This window comes from Malus sylvestris, chromosome 12 (assembly GCF_916048215.2).
Source record: "Malus sylvestris chromosome 12, drMalSylv7.2, whole genome shotgun sequence".
Taxonomy (NCBI): domain Eukaryota; kingdom Viridiplantae; phylum Streptophyta; class Magnoliopsida; order Rosales; family Rosaceae; genus Malus; species Malus sylvestris.
This window is the reverse complement of record NC_062271.1, coordinates 22,517,172-22,538,193: the sequence shown is the minus strand read 5'-3', so window position 1 is coordinate 22,538,193 and position 21,022 is coordinate 22,517,172. Positions and strand designations below refer to the sequence as shown.

At 39.6% G+C, this 21,022-nt stretch overlaps 1 protein-coding gene across 1 annotated transcript; it reads left to right on the top strand.

Moving 5' to 3' along the window:
* Positions 1-2,196: 2,196 nt before the first annotated feature.
* Positions 2,197-4,361, top strand: LOC126592832 (7-deoxyloganetic acid glucosyltransferase-like). The gene is made up of 2 exons (XM_050258616.1): positions 2,197-2,777; positions 3,333-4,361. Exons 1-2 carry the CDS (start codon positions 2,240-2,242, stop codon positions 4,256-4,258), a joined length of 1,464 nt encoding a protein of 487 aa, XP_050114573.1. The 5' UTR covers positions 2,197-2,239; the 3' UTR covers positions 4,259-4,361.
* The last annotated feature ends 16,661 nt before the right edge of the window (positions 4,362-21,022 follow it).

Below are 21,022 nucleotides of genomic sequence, written 5' to 3'. Positions count from 1 at the left end.
GATATGAGGTGAAGTTTAGACTTCACCCCCTATTTCCACATCGTTGCTTAAATTTTTCGACACCGATTTGAGATACAATGATAACTATGTATTTCCGTGATGAATGTAAATATAGTATATTCATTGCATACAACCTGCGTGGGAGTAGATTTGGTATTCTATGGATTTGGATTTATTTTGTTATAATTATATTGTGCAATAGGCACGGATTTGAGATGTTTGTACCATACGTATGCGTTTGTTGTACTAGATTGTCTTGGACTAGACTAGCTTCAGGGACTAAGCTGGACTGGCTTAGACTAGACTAAGCTGGACTGGCTTAGTGAAGTATTTGGTGTAGTTTCGGACTAATAAGCAGGATAATAAAAATAATAAAATTAGTTCTTTTTTTTTCTTTTTCTATTTTTTTTCCGGTTCTAGAGCACTCCTGAAACCTCTCTTCCCTCTCCTTTTTTCCTTCCAAACTCCATAGATTCCAATCATAACTTTTCCTTACCTTTTGACCAAAAAAATAAAAATTCACAGCTTTTCCTTCATTACAATTGATAAAGCTCTTAGTCCAAATTCCACTACTTGCAACTACATCTTTCTCCTCCATTTGAATCGATAAAGCTCCCAAAACACAAACAATCAAAATTTCAATTTCAATCGAAATCGAAATCCCAGCTGCGTTCCTTGTATACCCAACAACGACACTATGATTCCGGTCTTGACTTGAGTCTGGGTCGCGAACCAAGACCGACTAGTAAAAAACCTCACCTCCTCGAGGTTGGGTCGTGTAGATCAGCATCGGCATCAAGCAGGGTGATGAGAGAGAGGGAGAGGACATGATCTGGGTTTGGGGCGATGAGAGACGGAAAGGACTCAAACGAGAGCAGTTAAGAGAGCATGCGAGAGCGAAGACAAGACGCAAGAGCAGAGAGAAGCGTCTTAGCTAGTCCCATAGTTTTTTTGGGGGGGGGGGGGAGGGGGACATGCTAAGACCGGCGAGCGAACAAACATGGATTGCATTAATCTTTAATCCTATCCAATCTAGTGAGAGCTAAAGAAGGCAAACAAGCGGCCCCTATATGTTTGTGTTTGTGGGACTGACTGCGTTTATCCGTGCCAAAGTATCTCAATAGATGACTCCTTTAATTAGTGGACACTGTCATCCGTCCCTAATATGAGAAAGGCCGCCGACACTCGTTGAGGCTATGATTGCCACTCATTATTTATCCTTTCTTTATTTAGGGTCGGTCCAGAGATTTTTGAGGCCCGGGCGAAGTAAAAAAAAGTGCCCTAACTTCATGTAAGAAAATTATTTATTTTCACACGTAAGACATTGATAAAATTTACTTAGAAAAACACTTCAAACTCAATAATTTAGAAACACATAAAGACTAATTTATTTTGTATTGAGAGAGGGAAACAAAAAAACTTCGGGCTTACAAGTAGATAGATGATGAGTTTTGTTTTCCATCTGAACTTTGAATGTGTTTTTGAATAAATTGTGAGGTGTTTTTTTTTCTTATTTACTAACATTGTCAATATGGGACTAAAAAATAATGATATTTTCGAGTCTTTAATTGATATGTATTATTAATGAATGGGCACTAAATTAAACATTTTGATGACATGTCATATAATTTGCAAATTTGGTCTACATATTATTCTTTGTTGAAGATTAGATTTGAATTAAAACAAATATTTAAATATAACAACCCACATATCTACTAGATAGTAACTAAAAATAAATTAACAACCAAACAAAAATTTGTAAAAATTGAAAAGAATAAACATGCACATAGCATTTCGAACTTAGAACCTCTTATTAATTTTAGACAACAAAAATCATTGTTTCTAATTAGACTTCTTGATCATTTTACCAAATTTTATAAATTTATACTCTTATGAAAAGAAATTTGTAAAAAATGAAAAATAAATAAGCACACATGGTGTTTTGAACCCAAGACCTCCTCATTATTTTCAAATGACAGACCACCACATATAGTTAAATTTCTATGTCTTTGAACCAAATTTTATAAATTTATACTCTTCTAATAACATATATAAATATACCGCCCTAATAATTTTGATGCACCTAATTTTTCTGGCCCTTGGACGGTCCCCTGCCTGCACTGGGCCTGGGCCGGCCCTGTCTTTACTTACAGTTGAGAAGTGATGTACACTGGATTAGGGTTTTAAGTTGAGCTTCATTCCAACCTCACATATATTAATAGACACAGCCGCACAGTGGATGTCGGCGGAGATGGAGGAATCTGAATCTGCTGCACACGTACTATTGTTGCCGTTCCCAGCACAAGGCCACATCACTCCGATGCTGAGCTTTGCGCAGCTGCTATGCCACGCTGGCATCCACGTTACCTTCCTCAGTACGGAGCACAACCATCGTCTCCTCACCCAACGCCGTGCCCTCTCCGCCCGCTTCCCAACCCTCCACTTCGAGTCCATACCCGATGGCCTCCCACCGGACCACCCCCGCACCATTCCCCCCCTAGACGACATCGTCTCGTCGCTCAGGTCCGTAACCAAGCCACTCCTGCGTGACCTTCTTATAACCTTAACCAAAAAGGACAACGAGTCGTATGGCGCCACCACCACTCCCCGTCCTCCCTTGAGTTGTGTCATAATAGATGGGATCATGTGTTTCGCGATTGACATGGCGGAGGAGGTGGGAATTCCCGTATTTGCCCTCCGCACGGTGAGCGCTTGCAGCTTCTGGTGTTATTCATGCATTCCCGACCTCATTCAACAAGGCCAGCTTCCCTTCCAAGGTGATCACTGTCACTCTTCTTTTCTTTTCTTATAAAACTTTAATTTCCCAGAATTCTGATTTTATCTGTATTTTGATAAAATCCTTATGGTGATATCCGTCACTCTTCTTTTTAATTCTTGTACATTTTTTGTTTTTTTTGTTTGTTTTATATAAGAGATATTTGCTTTTAATTAATACAAATTGTGGGTGAGAAAGATTTCAAAACTTAGCTAGGTAACATCTCTTACACGTTTTCAATCTAAAAAATGAAAAAATAAAATAAAATAGTTATCAAATGGACCTTAGTTTGACAATAATATCATACACTAGCTTTTCTTTCTTATACTAAATGCTAAGATCATTTTCCCGACAAAATTATCCCAGTGAAAGCATTTAAAAAAAATACACAAATCTCTGAAAAAGTTACAAATGCTCTTGTTAGTGAAAAAAAAAAGCGAGTTGATAACGATAATTTAGTTCAGGTGTATTTTGTATCCTTGCTAGTATACTGCTTCAGTGTTTTTTGAGCTGAACACTATATATATATATATATATGCTTCTCGTGTTGAAACAGATCAGGACATGGATCACCCGATTAGGGACATTCCAGGGATGGAAGCTCTTCTGCGACTACGGGATCTACCGAGTTTTTGCAGAATGCCAATTGACCATCCAAGTTTTAAATTTTTCATGGAGCAAATTGAGGCCATTACTCGAGTCTCTGCGATCATACTCAACACCTTCGACGACCTAGAACCCGTAATACTCTCCCAGATCGCCACTCGCTTTCCCAAAATTTACACCTTAGGCCCTTTCCATGCCCTTCTCAAATCTCGTGTGGGAGACGATCTATCATCCTCCGTTTCCTCCTTGCGCCACGAAGACCGACGTTGCATGGCGTGGCTCGACTCCCAACAGTCGGGGTCCGTTATTTTCGTCAGCTTTGGGAGTTTGGCAAAGCTGAGCCGCGTCCAGTTACTGGAGTTTTGGCACGGTTTGATCAACAGTGGCAAGCCTTTTTTGTGGGTAGTTCGGTCGGATATGCTTTGGAGTGGGCAAGAGGAGCATGCAACTCCGGTAGAGTTGGAGGATGGTACTAAAGAAAGGGGGTATATAGCGGAGTGGGTTCCACAAGAAGAGGTACTGGCCCACAAAGCTGTCGGAGGGTTTTGGACTCACAGCGGCTGGAACTCGACCATTGAGGGCATTTGGGCGGGAGTTCCGATGCTTTGTTGGCCACAATTAGCAGACCAACAGGTGAATAGTAGATGGGTTGGTGAAGGCTGGAAGATCGGGCTCGATATGAAAGACACGTGTGATAGGTCTACGGTGGAGAAGATGGTAAGAGCATTGATGGAAGAAGGCGATCAAAGAGAGCAGATTTTCAAGTCAGTGGATAATTTTGCAAAGTTGGCTCGCCATGCTGTTAGCGAAGATGGCTCTTCGTATAAGAACCTGGAAAAACTTATTGAAGACTTAAATGAAAAAATTGTGATGTGACGTCATGTTGCTCGAGTTTTTATATCTAGGAAAGCTCATGGCTTGATCTATGTATTGAAACGTGTGTTCGATCGATGTATGATTGCTTCATGGATTAAAAGAAGCCCATACCAAAGTGGTTCAAATTTCTGGCCACTGGGTGGTAGGGGTGGGCTGCTATTGGGAATGATGGCAATTTATAGGAGTCAAAGATCAAACTTTGACAGTCTCAGGATCTAGCTTTCCCGCCTCTTGTGTTACCAAAATAGACAAACAAAAAAGGGAATTAGATCCAAAAAATATAAGCTTAAGGATCAAATGATCCGGATCGTTGAAATTGGATTCAATTACTACAAACAGGGAGTCCCTCTAAAGGTTATAATAATTGTAGTCGTTAGAACAAATTTCAACGGTCCGGATCATTTGATCCTCAGACTCAGATTTTTTGAGTCCAGAGGAGATCCGGTTCCGTTTAAAAGGAGTTGTATCACGTTGTACATATCAATATGAAAAACATGAGGTCAACAAAACTTAGAGTTAATGAAATTATTAATAATCAAATCTTAATTGGCTATTGACATGCTACTTACCACATGTCCTAATATCATTACTTTGTAACACCTATAATAACTCTCCCCAATATTTTTGCCGGGTTTATTTTTGTTCATCACCTTTAGATGGTGGTAATGCTCATACTTTAATCATCATCATTAGATGATTTTAAATTTTAAGATTTATGTTTATCCAATGTACAAATCTCAAATTTAAACTCATATATCAATGTTAAATAGGCATCACTACCACTTGAAGGTGCTACGCAAAAATATTCTCATTTTTTTAGGAGGATTAGCACCTATTCTGATCAATTCTTTTGATTTTGTAAAATTGTCCAACGCTTATTGAAAAGGAGCATTTTGAGAGAGAAAACCCACTTTATGAAAAGGAGCATTTTTCTTTGCGCCATGTCACATTTTGCTCGTCTATGTCTCTTTCAATCCTAATGGTCTCCTATGATAGTTTGTCACTTGTGTGAGGATTCCTCCTTTCGCTAGAAATTTCTCTACTTTATTTTTATTGCTGTGTAATTATGTTTTGACATCACTTGTGTGATAAGGGTGTAAGAATAAACCTTAATTAATTATTGTTAGCACAATCCCAAGATCACAACTAGAGTATATGAACTTACCTCAAGCAGCCACTGCAATAGTTTTCTTTCTTCTTAAAAAGGGGGACAATTGGTGGTAAACCACGGTTATCCTTCCCTTTCGGTGGCCGGAAAGACACATAGAGGCATTTTTACTCACTAAAGACCGTTATGTTCTTATAGTGATAGACCCTGGTACTTCAAATTATTTCTTTGTGAGCAGGGAATTCCTTTAAATAGAAGCAACAACAACCAACTCTCATCTATCATGGTGGGTTGCTTTAATAACTGTTGCTTCCAGTTCCTCACGTTTGTGGAGTAGTGTTGGCTTTAAAGCACGATCGATGTATTTTCCTTAATTTCAAGATGTTGTTTCACACGTTTTACAACCCGAATAGTTTGCATTTTTAACACAATATTTCTCCTTTATCCTAATTAGTTTAGTCCAATTAGAATTCTAACAAGGAAAATTATATTTAGACCCATTTATTCTTTTTCTACACCCAGCTTATCATTTTTTATCTTGAAATTCCGAATATGCCAAATAATTCTCTTTCTACACTCAACAAGAACAAAATAAATAAATAATCCAACAATAGGCAACTCCGGACCTTCCCTACCACCCACAACAATTTAAAAATTTGGAGAACCTTATCCCCTAACAACCCACCATTAAAAAGAACCAAAAGAAATTCATGACAATAATTTTTTTTTTTTGAAAAAATTCATGATAACATTACCCATATAGCACACTCAATGGTCCAACATAGTTAGATTCAATTGTTCGATAGTTTCGTGGAATTTAGTGTGTTAAAATGACTAGGTGGAAGATGAAGCTGTTAACGAGGTGAGCAAACCCAAATAGGATTCTTCACCTTTTTTTACGTGGCTGTTCACTGTGAAATAAAATTCTTTTCCATTGAAGAGGTTGTGCATCTTCAGCAACTCCCTCAATGATAAAGTTCCATCTGCACAGACACACGCCACTGCAGTGCTGAATTTTGATGGAACCCAAGCAATTTTCACAATTCCAACAACCTCGTACGTGCACCTTAGATTTTGAGGTGCAGGAGAAGGACGAAGAACAAGAGTCGCGTGAGTCAAAGATGGCAAGGTTTCGTCAGCGGAACCACTGGCTAATCTTTGGCCGGAGTAGTTCCACGATGAGCAGATGGTGCCTTTATCAAGCGCCACCAAAGCTTTCTCCATAACCGCACTGTCACTGGAGCTCCGACCCACACCCACAACCTTGTCTTCAATTAATCCTTAACTCATAGAATCATTTTTGTCTTCATTAATCCTTGTTCAACTCAACACCCACGAAAAGAAAGTGAAGAATTCTGTTTCAAATATGGCGTTTCATATCCTGAATTGTTTACCGCAGTGGCGTTTCATATCACACAGTCTCAGTTTACTGCTGCGGTGAACAATTCAAGATCTTCTACATCTACTGCGTCACCAAGTAAACCCGATAAGTGTTCACTAGGGTAGGTTCAAGTCCAAAAGACACCTCTCCTGATGCATCTCTTGTCCACCTGTACTCTCAAATTCTTCCTGATTTTTCATTCATGTGGGGGATTGTTGGAAATTATATATTATAGTATAAAATATTGTAATATATAATTTTAATAATTGAATGAAAAATAATGTTAACCATATTTCTTAGAAAGGTTATGTTATTTAGGTGCATTCCCTTGTCAAATGATATATACATAAATAGATGAAAAGTTACATATCTTTAACAAGAAGTACTTGGGTTCTATATAAACCCATGAAACCATTATCATTAAGGATAGAAAATTAGAGTTAATTTTTACTCTTGAGAAATAGGGTTTCCCCACTTTGTTCTTTCATGCTTCATGTGTCAAATTCTGAGTCGTGTCTTGAGAGTACGGAATATATAAAGTTGGCCAGAGTCCGAAGATTGAAGTGCTTTAACTTTAGATTATAGATTGTTGAATCCTGGGAGATGAACGCCTATCGAATTACAAGCACAAGAGTAGGGGCGAAATTCTATTTTTAGAACATTGCATTTATGCAAGCCTTAATCTCCAAGTTTGTTAGTTTTTTCTAATTTTATCTCTAGTTGTTTATATTAATTTCATATATATTATTGATGTTGTGAATTTCTTTATAATTATTATTATTAGAATTCTTTTATATTTTTTATATTTTCTAATATTGCTCCAACATGGGAGGGCAAGTACGGGAATTCCCACCTTCTCTGCGACGTCAATCGCGAAACACATCATCCCATCTATTATGACACAACTCGAACGAGGACGGCGACTGGTGGTGGCACCATACGACTCATTGTCCTTTTCGGTTAAGGTTATAAGAAGGTCACGCATGGCTTGGTTACGGACCTGAGCGACGAGACGATGTCGTCTAAGGGGGGAATGGTGCGCCGGGGGGGGGGGGGTAAGTGGGAGGCCATCGGGTATGGACTCGAAGTGGAGGGTTGGGAAGTGGGCGGAGAGGGCACGGCGTTGGGTGAGGAGACAGTGGTTGTGCTCCGTACTGAGTAAGGTGACGTGGATGCAAGCGTGGCATAGCAGCTGCGCAAAGCTTAGCATCGAAGCGATGTGGCCTTGTGCTGGGAACGGCAACAATAGTACGTGTGCAGCATGTTGGAACCTTATTGGACTCTAAACTTATCTCATTCGGGTTTTGTGTTTAGTGAAAACTGAGAACAGTTAGAGTTAATAGGTAAATAAACTTCTTTCCTTTAAAGTAGGACATTAAGGGTTAAACGTGTTGGTGAGTGGATATCCCACGTTGGAATGTAAATGAGCGTGCAGTTTTGCCAAGCAGTTTCTGTGATAGGTGGAAACGGTTGTGGTTACACGTTTATAAAAGGATAAGTCCCTGCTCAAGAGGAACACGTTCATATATCAGAAAATCTAGCCCTATTCTAGAAAGAACATCAGGTCCTCCTTGAGTAGAAGATTTCCTTTTCTTCCCTGCGATCAATGGCTTCACAAGGTCAGAACTACAATCACAGTATTTGATGCATGTTCGTAATCTATGTTTGCGGCTATATTAAAACTCCAACATTTGGTATCAGAGCGTATAATAGCTCTTCATAGATTCTTTTATGCGTATAAGGAAGTTTGCTTAATTGATTTATTAGTCTTTTCGCGTTTTCCTGATGATTTGGTTTCTTGAGTATCACAAGTACAGGAATGGATCTTGCGCTAAGATGATTTAAGTTCCAACCTTAACATCATTGAAGGATACATGCTGATAAAACCATTTAAAACAAATGTTTGTAAAGCTTTACCAAAGTGAAGTTTTTTTTTTAAGAAATTTTGTTTATAAGGACGGTGGCATGGTTGTGTTTTTATAAGTCATGACATGATAACGTACTACTCCAAAGAGAAGAGGGTTAACTGGTTGGATTTGTGAATCAGTACATAGGTTTTTAATGAATGTTTGAGCCAACTATTTTCTTATCCAAAGATTTGAAATATGTGTTGTAACTTAAGTATTTGTTAAAAGGGCTATGTAATCAGGATGCATATGGTTTTATGTGTATAAAAAAAAAAAAAAAAACTGCAGCAATGTATCTTGCCCAAAGGTGTTGCATATACTGTGATAGTTGTAACATTGTCTACAATGTTGTTTAACTTTTATTTGGTTTGACAGTGAATGCGAATGCACTGAGCTTTTCCTCCATTGAACCACTTAACGGAGGGAATTTCAAAAAGTGGAGACAGGATGTAGAGATCGTGCTTGGCTTGATGGACTATGACCTTGCACTGAGGGAGGATGAACCACCTGCTGTGACAGCGAACAGCACTACAGAGCAAAGATTGAAGTCTGAGAAATGGGAGAAGTCAAACCGAATGGCTCTCATGGTCATGAAAAGGTCCATCAGTGAGGCTGTGAGAGGTGGCATACCATCCTGTGACAAAGCTAAAGCTTTTCTTGAAGCTGTTGGAGCAAAATTCAAGATGTCCGAGAAAGGAGAGATGGCGAACCTGATGACCACACTGACTTCTCAGAAGTTCGATGGCAAAACGAGTGTCCGGGAGCATATACTGAAAATGGTGGAGGCTGCCGCCAAGCTCAAGGATCTGGAGGTACCAATTGATGATTCCTTTGTTGTTCACATGGCTCTCTCATCCCTTCCTGAGTCATTTGAACAGCTTAAGGTGTCATACAATACTCAAAAGGAGAAATGGAGTCTGGATGAGATGATTTCTATCTGTGCACAAGAGGAGAGCAGGCTGAATCGTGCAAAAGGTGCAGTGGTGAACCTTGTTGACTATAATGCAAGTAAGAATCCTATGGTAAATGCTGGTAAGCAGACTAAGCCTTTTAATTCCTCCACTACTACTGCCAATGTTGCTTCTTCCTCTAGAGGACCTCAAAACTTTAGGCCAAATTTGGAGAATGTGAAATGCTATTTTTGCAAACAATATGGACACTTGAAAAGGGACTGCGAGAAACGTAAAAAATGGGCAGTGAAGAAAGGAAAAGGTACAAATATTTTCAATGTTTTTGTTTGTTTTCAAACTTTACTTGTTGAAGCCCCTCCAAATACTTGGTGGTTTGACACTGGTTGTTCGGTGCATATTACCAATTCCTTGCAGGGATTTTCAAGAAAAATGTCAACAAGTAATGAAGTCTTTGAAGTGCATGTGGGCAATGGGAATAAAGTGGCTGTGGAAGCAATAGGCAACCTCAAGCTCAAGTTGTCGTCAAGCTTTATTTTAGAACTTTCAAATGTACTTTATGTTCCTACTTTAACTAGGTCTTTAATTTCTGCTTCAAGACTTGTAAAAGACGGTTTTGCTTTCGTTGGTGATGATGAAAGCATAAGGATCTTTATGAAAAATAATTTGAGTCAATTGCTGGGCGTTTGCTTTTTAGACAATGATTTATGGAAATTAGATTGTGTTGTCATGAATGATTTGAGTTGTTACACTCTAGACTCTTCTGTTCGAATGAAAAGGCCCTTATCAAATGATCTTTCTTCCATGCTTTGGCATAGAAGGTTAGGTCATATTTCAAAGAAAAGACTGCAGCGTTTGGTGCATGAAAATATTTTGCCAGCCTTGGATTTTAATGACTTGCATGAGTGTGTGGATTGTTACAAAGGCAAGTTAACTAAAACCAAGAAAAAGGACGCAACAAGAAGTCAAAAACTGTTAGAAATAATTCATTCGGATGTTTGTGGTCCTTTTCCAGTTAAAACAATCTGTGGAAATATTTATTTTGTGACTTTCATTGATGATTTTTCAAGGTATGGAAGTGTCTTTCTAATTTCAGAAAAATCACAAGTCCCAAATTGTTTTAAAATTTTTAAAACAGAAGTAGAGAACCAATTAAACACTACAATTAAGGTTTTGAGATCGGATAGAGGAGGAGAATACTTTGACAGGTTCACCGAGGCTGGGCAACAAAAGGGACCGCTGGCTATGTATCTAGAAGAGTGTGGCATCCAAGCTCAGTACACCACACCTGGGACGCCTGATCAAAACGGTGTGGCGGAGAGGAGGAATAGGACATTGATAGAGATGACAAGAAGCATGATGAGCAGGTCAGTTCTACCTCAGTTTCTTTGGGGAGAAGCATTAAAGATGGCAAACTATATAGTGAATCGTGTCCCTAGCAAATCAGTGAGTAAGACACCCTTTGAACTTTGGACTTCGAGGAAACCTAGCATCAATCATCTACATGTTTGGGGTTGTAGGGCAGAAGCAAGAATGTATAATCCACATGAAAAGAAACTTGATTCAAGAACAGTGAGTTGTCACTTTATTGGCTTTCCTGAGAGGTCTAAAGGATACAAGTTTTATGCTTCACACTTGCAGACTAGGGTTTTTGAGACTAACAATGCAAAGTTCATCGAGGAAGAAGTAAATGGTGATGAAAATGCAAGCAGTTTTGTTTTTCAGGATCTTGGGAATCCCACTGATGTGTCGAGCAATAATGATGAAGGGAGTCAAAGCCTTGGAGAAACTATAGTTTTTGAAACTAGTTTCTCGCAGCCATCACGTGAAAATAATGCTGCAGAGGGTTATCAAATAGATGAACCACAACAAGATGGACCAATAGTTGAACCTAATGCTAATGAGTTACTAATTGCCTTGGAAGCACCAAGAAGAGCCTCACAAAGAATTCGCAGATCGGCTATTCCAGAAGATTATATCACTTACTTTTGTGAAGTTGAGCATGATGAAGGTATAATGACTGATCCAGCAACTTTCATGCATGCAATTAAAAGTGAAAACTCTTTATCATGGCAGCGAGCAATGGAAGAGGAGATAAGGTCTATGCATTCTAATCAGGTGTGGACCCTCGTAGAGAAGACAGAATCTATGATACCCATTGGATGCAAATGGGTGTACAAAACTAAGAGAGATTCGAAAGGGAAGGTTGAAAGGTTCAAAGCGAGATTGGTGGCTAAAGGCTTCACTCAAAGGGAAGGGGTAGACTATAATGAAACATTTTCTCCCGTGTCGTCCAAGGATTCCTTGCGGATAATCTTAGCACTCGTGGCACACTTTGACTTGGAACTACACCAAATGGACGTCAAAACGGCATTTCTAAATGGTGACTTGGAAGAGGAAATTTATATGAACCAACCTCCTGGTTTCATTGAAGAGGGCAAAGAACATCTAGTTTGCAGATTGAGCAAGTCTATATATGGTCTAAAACAAGCATCAAGACAGTGGTTTATGAAATTTGATGAAAAGGTAACTCATATTGGCTTCACTGAGAATAAGGTTGATGATTGCATTTATTTCAAAAGCATTGGTTCCAAGTTCATTTTCCTTATACTTTATGTTGATGATATACTTCTTGCAAGCAATGATTTGAACCTGTTGCTTGAAACCAAGTTGTTGTTGTCCAATACCTTCGATATGAAAGACTTGGGAGAGGCCTCTTTTGTTCTCGGCATAGAGATTAAAAGAGACAGGTCAAGAAACTTGCTAGGGATTTCGCAAAGGTCATACATTGAGAAAATATTAAAACGTTTCAACATGGAAGGATGTTCAGGAGGAGAAGTCCCAATGAGCAAAGGTGACAAACTGAACAAGGAGCAATGTCCCAAAAATGACTTGGAGAGGAAAACCATGTTGAACAAACCCTATGCTTCATTGGTAGGAAGCTTGATGTATGCTCAGGTTTGTACAAGACCTGACTTAGCTTACTCAATTAGTGTACTTGGGAGGTATCAATCAAATCCTGGAGAACAACATTGGGTGGCAGCTAAGAAGGTAATGAGATATTTGCAAAGAACAAAATCACACATGCTTGTGTATGGAAAGAGTGAAAACCTAGAGGTGGTAGGGTACTCTGATTCGGATTTTGCAGGCTGCACAGATGACAGAAGGTCCACAAGTGGTTATCTGTTCTTCATAGCTGGAGGAGCAATCTCGTGGAGAAGTGCAAAACAGAAGACGCTTGCGACATCGACCATGCAAGCTGAATATATTGCTGTTTTTGAAGCCAAACAGAAAGCACTGTGGATCAAGGATTTGGTCAGTCTAATGGGAATCGTGGACAGTATTTCAAGACCAATTGTTATACACTGCGATAACAAAGCTGCTGTATTCATCTCTAAGAACAACAAGCAGTCTTCTGCAAATAGACTGATGGACATCAAATATCGATCTGTCAGAGAGGATGTCAAAAGTGGTTTGGTGGTAATTGAGCATATTGACACTGGTTTGATGATAGCAGATCCCCTCACCAAACCATTACCAGTTGCAGTGTTCAAGCAGCATGTTGCAAAAATGGGGGTACTGGAGTCTTTTGATTCCGTGACTAAGTGGGAGTAAAACTTAGTCTTGTCTTATTTGCTTTGAAGTTGTTTATTGCAATAGATGAATTCTAAATTTATTTCATGTACTGCTTTTGATTTGAGCTGGTAATCATTAATGAGACTTGGCTGAAAAGCTATGATCATATAAGTGATATTTCTGCATTAAAGCTTGATTGTTTTAAAAGCTTTTCAGGTGGCTATTTGATCCTACTTTTCAGCATGCAGAAAAGTTGAAGTTGGATTATTGCTAACTAAGGCAACGTTAAGGTAATGGGAAAAATAGTGGGAGCATACAGTAAAGCTCTCTTATAGCTAACATGTTTAAGCATCATACGTGAATAATTGAATGTTATAGTGATTTCAGAGTGGCTGCACCATTTTGTGCAAACTTTTCTGAAGTTCTATGACTTGAGTCATTCATGGTGGATGTGTGAGGATGTGTTTATTTATTTATTAACTCATGTGATCACTAAGGAACTGTTGTCAGTAGAAACATTGCTCAAAACAAAGACGATGAGTTTAGGTCCAAGTGGGAGAATGTTGGAACCTTATTGGACTCTAAACTTATCTCATTCGGGTTTTGTGTTTAGTGAAAACTGAGAACAGTTAGAGTTAATAGGTAAATAAACTTCTTTCCTTTAAAGTAGGACATTAAGGGTTAAACGTGTTGGTGAGTGGATATCCCACGTTGGAATGTAAATGAGCGTGCAGTTTTGCCAAGCAGTTTCTGTGATAGGTGGAAACGGTTGTGGTTACACGTTTATAAAAGGATAAGTCCCTGCTCAAGAGGAACACGTTCATATATCAGAAAATCTAGCCCTATTCTAGAAAGAACATCAGGTCCTCCTTGAGTAGAAGATTTCCTTTTCTTCCCTGCGATCAATGGCTTCACAAGGTCAGAACTACAATCACAGTATTTGATGCATGTTCGTAATCTATGTTTGCGGCTATATTAAAACTCCAACACAGCAGATTCAGATTGCTGCACCTCCATCGACCCTAATCCAGGGGTCGTCGTCATGGCATTATTGGAGTGTCGACCCTTTTTCATTAGCTCCCATATTTCTTTGGACAAGCTCCACTGCCACTTTTTCTTTTTCTGCTACCAATATACATATACAAGCTCCGTTGTCGTACCTTGGAAATTATTACCCACAGAAATCTGGAGTTCAGATCAAATTTATGAATTTTACAACTCCAAAAATACAATTAAAAATCCAATTTTCTCAACTGTGAGTACAGATCTAAGATTAAAACCAAGTAATAACAATAACACAACCTAAACATATTATCATAAATTTTACCCACAAAAAAAACCAACCCAGATTATCATAAAATGCTTGAGTGAAGAACCTCACCTTTGTTTCGCCGTTGGAAACTAACGTACCCGCTCCGTGGAAGTTCCAATCTCATCTAAGTCGTGGACACAACAGAGGAGAGCGGGATTGACATCTAAGTGGGTAGAGACTAGAGAGTCGATTTCGAGAGAGGGAGAGTCGTCGATTGAGGGCATCTAAGAGGGTGAGGGATGTAGGTGGAGCTTGGTTCTTTGTTCAAAGAAAAAGGTCGGAAATGAGAGAGAGAGAGAGAGAGAGAGAGAGAGAGAGAGAGAGAGAGAGAGAGAGAGAGAGAGAGAGAGAGAGAGAGAGAGAGAGAGAGAGAGAGAGAGAGAGAGAGAGAGAGAGAGAGAGAGAGAGAGAGCTGATTGTTGGTGGTAGACCTGGCATTCGTGTTGTGTTTTCCGTATTCATGTCGTTTTTGTTGGTGGTAGACCTGGATCGTTGATATTATATTCAGAGTTTTACGGGTAGTGAAAATATTGCTTGATGTTTATAAAGTTTTTACAAACTATATGACATCGACTCATATTTCAGTTAACCGTAAATATCGAAATATGATATCAAAGATCTAAACCGTTTATCTTCTTACATCCGCTAGGCGGTTAAATATAAATTTAAGGTTTATGAATTATAGTGTTTGATTTCAAAGCTGACCCCTTCATTAAAGTTGTAAAGTTTGTCACTATTAATAACTGATATAACAGAAATATAGTTAGAATGGTATTATTGTAATTGGGAAATATGGCTATATAAGGGATTGTATAGCAATCATTTCCTTAAGTTCATTTGTATACATTTTCTCTAATCAATCAATACAATCTCTTTTGTTGCTCTCTATCAATTCTTTCTCTTCCTTTGTACCAATCTTTATCTTTTGTAGTTAATATGGTATCAAAGCCATCAGGCTCACGCCATGGATTCTGGTGGTTTATCTTCGTGGTAGTTTACATTTTTTTTTTCTTCCTAGTTTAGTTTCTCTTCAAATTTCCATTAGATTCAGCGATTGTTCTTGTGTTGACTTTCTGTGCTCCGTTCTGTTCGCCGTTTGCAACGACGCTGTTAGGCTGTGAGAGAACCTTGGCAGTCATGGTTCGAGATTTTTGGTTCTTGAATTGGGAATTTTTCATATTTTCATCAAAGTCTTCAATGGCTCGGGTCCACTCTGGTTCAGGTTTCTGCGACTGAGAGCAGAGTTTGATTTCTTTGCACCGTTGATTCACTGCTTCTTCTTCATGTTCTCTTGCTGATGAGAGATGAGTATGCGTGTTGCTCATCTGGGTAAATACTGCAAAGTTGTTGGGTGAAAATAATCACATGGATTAGTTGACATCAGAGGGTATATTAGTTGTCAATAAAATCCATACCCCCAATCATAAGCAAAGGATCAGAGTGGAGTTTCCTCCAAACATCGTTGGCAGATTGAGGCTTTTCCTCGAAGAGAGCTCCCAGCGCGGTTGGCTGTTGCTGCTTAGCAGGGAGGGACCTCTTTCTTGCTTGGCTCTGATGGCAGACCGGCCTTCACGAATGGGCACAGTGGCGTCCCTATCTTCTTCTTCTTTCTATCGACTGTTCGAATTTTGTTGCTTCCCTTGCGATTTTGCTAAACTTTATCCAGCTCCAGGATAAGCCGACGTTTGGGTTATGTTCGGAATTTCTCTTATGTGTTGCTGATTGGACAGTGGGATATTGGACTTTGTCAGGTTGTTTCTTGTATCTGTCATATTCTTTATGCATATATGGTGTTTGTGAAAATGTCTGAATGAAACTAAATGCCGCAAGAAGATCAGTGATCTGGAAATTTGGTTCTTTCTTATGCTCTTCTGCTCTGCGACCTGCCAATCTGCTTAGGGTTTTTGTCGCCCATCTGCATTTCCATTGCGGGGTCTGTTCATCTGGGTCGAGATCGAACTGTTTGGTGACTGTTGGTGAGACTGTTGACATTTTAAGCTATTCTGCGTTGAGATTTTTTGATGGGTTTTCTACTTTTCCTGCATTATGTTGCTGAATTGTGACGTTGATTAGATTATTGAACTCGATCTCTCCGAACCCATTGGGGGGTTCGAGTTCTCTCACTGTATGATGCTTTGTGTTTCTTGCCATTGTTGATTTGGATTATATGTTTTGGATTTGGTTTCTTGTGTCATTCTCCTTGGTTGATTTGGTTTATTGGAGTGTCATTCTCCTTAGTTAGTTTGGGTTTCTTGGAATGTCATTCTCCTTGGTTGATTTGGTTTCTTGGAGTGTCATTCTCCTTGGTAGATTTGGTTTCTTGGAGTGTTATTCTCCTTGGTTGATTTGGTGCCAGTCTCTGTAAAGTTATAAAGATTTAGGTTGGGTAATTTGCATATACAGTGAGTGTGTTAGTATGGCTTCTTAGTTCATTGTCGAAAATTTGTTGGGTATGTTAAAGATAAAGCTGGATTGTACTTATGGCTTTCATCATGGCTTCACCAACGGCAAAAGTTGTAGTCTTGTGTAATGATAATGGGGTGAGCAGCGGTTTGGTCAGTAGTTACAACAGTGTCAGTGGGTGCTTTCTTGTTTGCAGTAGCTTAATTCTTGAAGCATGGCAGATATCTTGCTCTCGCAGTTCCAGATCAGTCTTAAATACCTGGCTAGTTCAAACTTCACTTGGATACTCCAAGTTTAGTTTGAGGGGGGAGTAATAACTGATATAACAGAAATATAGTTAGAAGGGTATTATTGTAATTGGAAAATATGGCTATATAAGGGATTGTATAGCAATCATTTCCTTAAGTTCATTTGTATACATTTTCTCTAATCAATCAATACAATCTCTTTTGTTGCTCTCTACCAATTCTTTCTCTTCCTCTGTACCAATCTTCATCTTTTGCAATGTAGTTAATAACTATGAGTGATTATATATATTTTTTTACATTTTTTACACTTCTACAATAATAATTATTAATTTTATTAATTTTTCCCTCAAATAAAAAAACATTATTCACGAAGGTTTGGAGGATTTTAAAAATCTAAACGATAATGCAAGTGTAACCATTACCTACTCGTGGAGGAATAATGATGAATCACTAGTGTTTATATATTCTTTCACATTTTTCATATGTGTATGTATGTGTTTGGGCCCAAAATATTGGTTTGGGCCGAGCACTAAATTGTTCTCGTCCCAGAGGCCGTACTTATGAATCATTAGGGGTCATTCGGTTTATGGGCCACATAGCCAAGGCCGACTGTGTCATATTAGGAATCCATGGTTTGTTGAATCTTGATACGAGAAGGAGTTTCGATAAGATAAGGATATTGGAGTTTGGGATTGAATCCGGCTTAATAACGGGTTGAGTTTAAAGTCCTAGTAGAAGTAGGACTGGCCAAAATAAGGGAGGATCGAGGAAATGAGTCCTGATCCGAGAATGGTTATGATTCGATCGGAAGCAGTTTAGCTATTATAAATAAGGGGAGGATGATACCATTCAACCCCCTCCAATTCAACACACAAACTGCCTTGCGTAAACCCTCGTTTTTGCCAAACCTCTCAACTATCTTGAGATTTTTATTTTCTTCTTTCGCCAACACATCTTCAGTTTGGATAAACAGCACTATGAAGGCAACCGGTGAATATCTTCAGTGTGGATAAATAACATTGTTGCCGTAGAATCAACCGACCGCGGCGCACCTTCAGTTTGGATAAACAGCATTGCGTCGAGGCCGACTAGTTATCTATCCAAGTCTTGGTCGAGAAGGATTTTCGAGTCCTTATTGGCAGAGGTCATCCCATTAGCCTTCTCGGTGAAGTGAGGTGTTACGAATTACTAGGCTCGGCACATTGAACGTCGAGTTATTGATGGTTGGTTATTCACAAGTAGGTTTTAGAGTTCGGCATTCTGACGGCCGAACCACTTTCACAATCAAGACGTACATTTGTTTTGAGTATCTGTGTCCTTATACTCTGGTGTCGATTCGGCGTGCTTATACTCTTACGAATATAATCACTGTGACCGAATTTGACGCCGACGATTTGTGAACTTCGCAGAGCTAGTAGCCTTGTCTTTAGGCTCTAAAACTCGAAGGCTGAGACACGTTCATTCCTCGGCCGCTGTCGCAAGATCAAGAAGTCAGCAGTGCACCCAACGCGACATCAACAAATTTTACTCCTCGACCGAGCTCGGCCGACAAGTTGGCACGCCCCGCACACAACCAAATGACGTAGTTAGCCCAATACTAAAACTACGAAGTACATGACCATCGAGACATGATCAGTAAAAAAGAAAACAACCATGGGAAAATCAACGACCAATCTGCCGGTTCAGAGTCTTGGACAAGAAGTGTCACATGCGCAAAATCCTATCGTTGTTGTGACCCTTGAGGCTGCAAGTGTGACACATCGAGAAAATGAAGTTTGCCTCGGTACCTAACCTTGAAACAGAGCATTACCCAATCGAACCGCCGACGTTTTCATTGAAAGAATAGTGGAGGACTGTGACGAAGACGGTGGTGAAGGTTTTGACCCTCCAACTAGGTCGTTTCTCCGAATGCGACTTGATAAGCAATCTCGACAAGTTGAACAGACAGTTGTTAAAAAAATGAACAATTTTCTCGAGGTAATACGAAGTAATGGTGAGACCCACACCAAATTGGTTGAGTTATTAGTTAGTAGGGTATTTGAATGAGGCTCTGCTGATCAGGCTCGACAGCTTCCACTAAGAAGTAATTCGCTATAGGCCGAAGTAGTGTCTACTCAGCCCAAAATGATTGACTTAGAAAAAAAGGGAGGATCAAGTAGTAGGTCAGATGGATCCGACCAGATGATGGAAGCAATATCCGTTGATATGATCGAGGTCAAACAGATGATCGATTAGGCCATATAAAAAGGGATGAAGTTCCCGAAATTCATCCATCCATATCCAGCTTATGTGGAAAAGTTCGAATATCCTAAAGGTTTCAAGATTCCAGATTTCAGCTTTTTTGCAGGAGAATCATCTTTATCCTCGTTAGAACATGTGGCCTATTTCACTGCGTAATGCGGAGATGTCAATAATGATTTCCATAAACTATGGTTGTTCAAATTTTCGTTGATAGGCTCAGTATTCGCATGGTATATCAACCTCCCACCTAATTCTATCCAAAATTGGGAGGAGTTGCTCGATAAGTTTCACGAACAGTTCTATCGGTCGGGGATGGAAATGTCAGTTTCTTCATTGGCTAGGATGGCTGAAGCATCTGATAAGTCACCAATGGACTATCTTACGAGGTTTAAATCGGCCAAGAATTGGTGTCAAGTACCTCTTCCTGAAGTCGAGTTTGTTAGGCTTGCTCTGAATGGGCTCGACGTGGCGTACAAAAAGAAATTCCTGGGGGCAAACTTCCGGGATATGTATGAATTAGTCGAACATGTTGAGCAATATGATTATTTTCTCTGAGAAGAGAATGTCTCAAAATCCCTATCCTGAGGAACGATTTACAAAAATCCCACGGTCAGCTACGCATCGACCAAAGGCAAAGATTCCCAATACGTCAGTGTGGATGTGGCCGAGATAGTAATAGATAAACCCTATGTTTGCAAGGCATTGACTCAAATTAATTCCAAGGATGCCAAAACCCGCTAGGCCACTGAAGAGACGACGAAAACATCGAAAGTTTACACTTTTGATATCACAAAGGCCGAGGCAAATTTTGACCAATTGTTGTTAGCAAAGATTATCAAACTTCGGCCAGGACATAACATTCCTAAGGCCGAAGAGCTTAAAGGGAAGACGTATTGCAAATACCATAACTCGACTAAGCATACCACGAACAATTATGTCGTATTCCGTGATGATATTCAAAGCTGGATTGACAAGGGCAAGCTAAAGTTTCCTGAAAAACGAATGATGGTTAATGTTGATCCATTCCCTTCGGCAACAGTTGGCATGGTAGACGCCCATTTTCCCAAGAGCAAAGGGAAAGAGAATGCTGAGTTTGTCGCAGTACAACACGTCCCAAAGAAAAACTCCCAACCACGACTCAAGATTGACCTATTTTCCAATGAACCACCCACTGATTTTTCGGGACCAGCTGTAGTCGAATCTATGTCAGATTCCAGTGCAGAAGAAATTGATAAGCCAATGGTTTGTGTAGCAATTGTAGGGCACGCGTCGTATTAACCGAACCTAAGGAGAGATCAACACCACGACAACCATCTAAGTCTGCGATGACACCCCTGAAAGAACTTGGCGGAGGCCAACGCCAAAAAGTGTTCGCTAGGCTCGGTTATCAAGAATGGACAGATGGTCATACCTCGGCCAGACGGCACTTTGACTTCGACGTGCCATTTTATAACGAGGATTATTACTCGCATAATTCCAGCAGCTCAAGTTCGTCGGTGAATAAAAAAACCTTCAAACCGCCTGAGCCACGTGATCAATGTTGGTACAGTTACAATTCCCCTGCTGGTATCTATACTGCACTATCCAAATCTCAAAAACGTTGACGCCAATAGATATATTGCATGGCTCGACGACAGGCAGCACAGGCTATTTCGACTACTAAATGGCAGCCAAAAGAGG

Excerpts from the sequence above, each read along its gene's own strand:
- LOC126592832 (XM_050258616.1), top strand. The coding sequence starts at position 2,240 with ATGTCGGCGGAGATGGAGGAATCTGAATCTGCTGCACACGTACTATTG. Across the intron at positions 2,778-3,332 it reads AGGCCAGCTTCCCTTCCAAG|ATCAGGACATGGATCACCCG; the intron begins GTGATCACTGTC and ends GTGTTGAAACAG.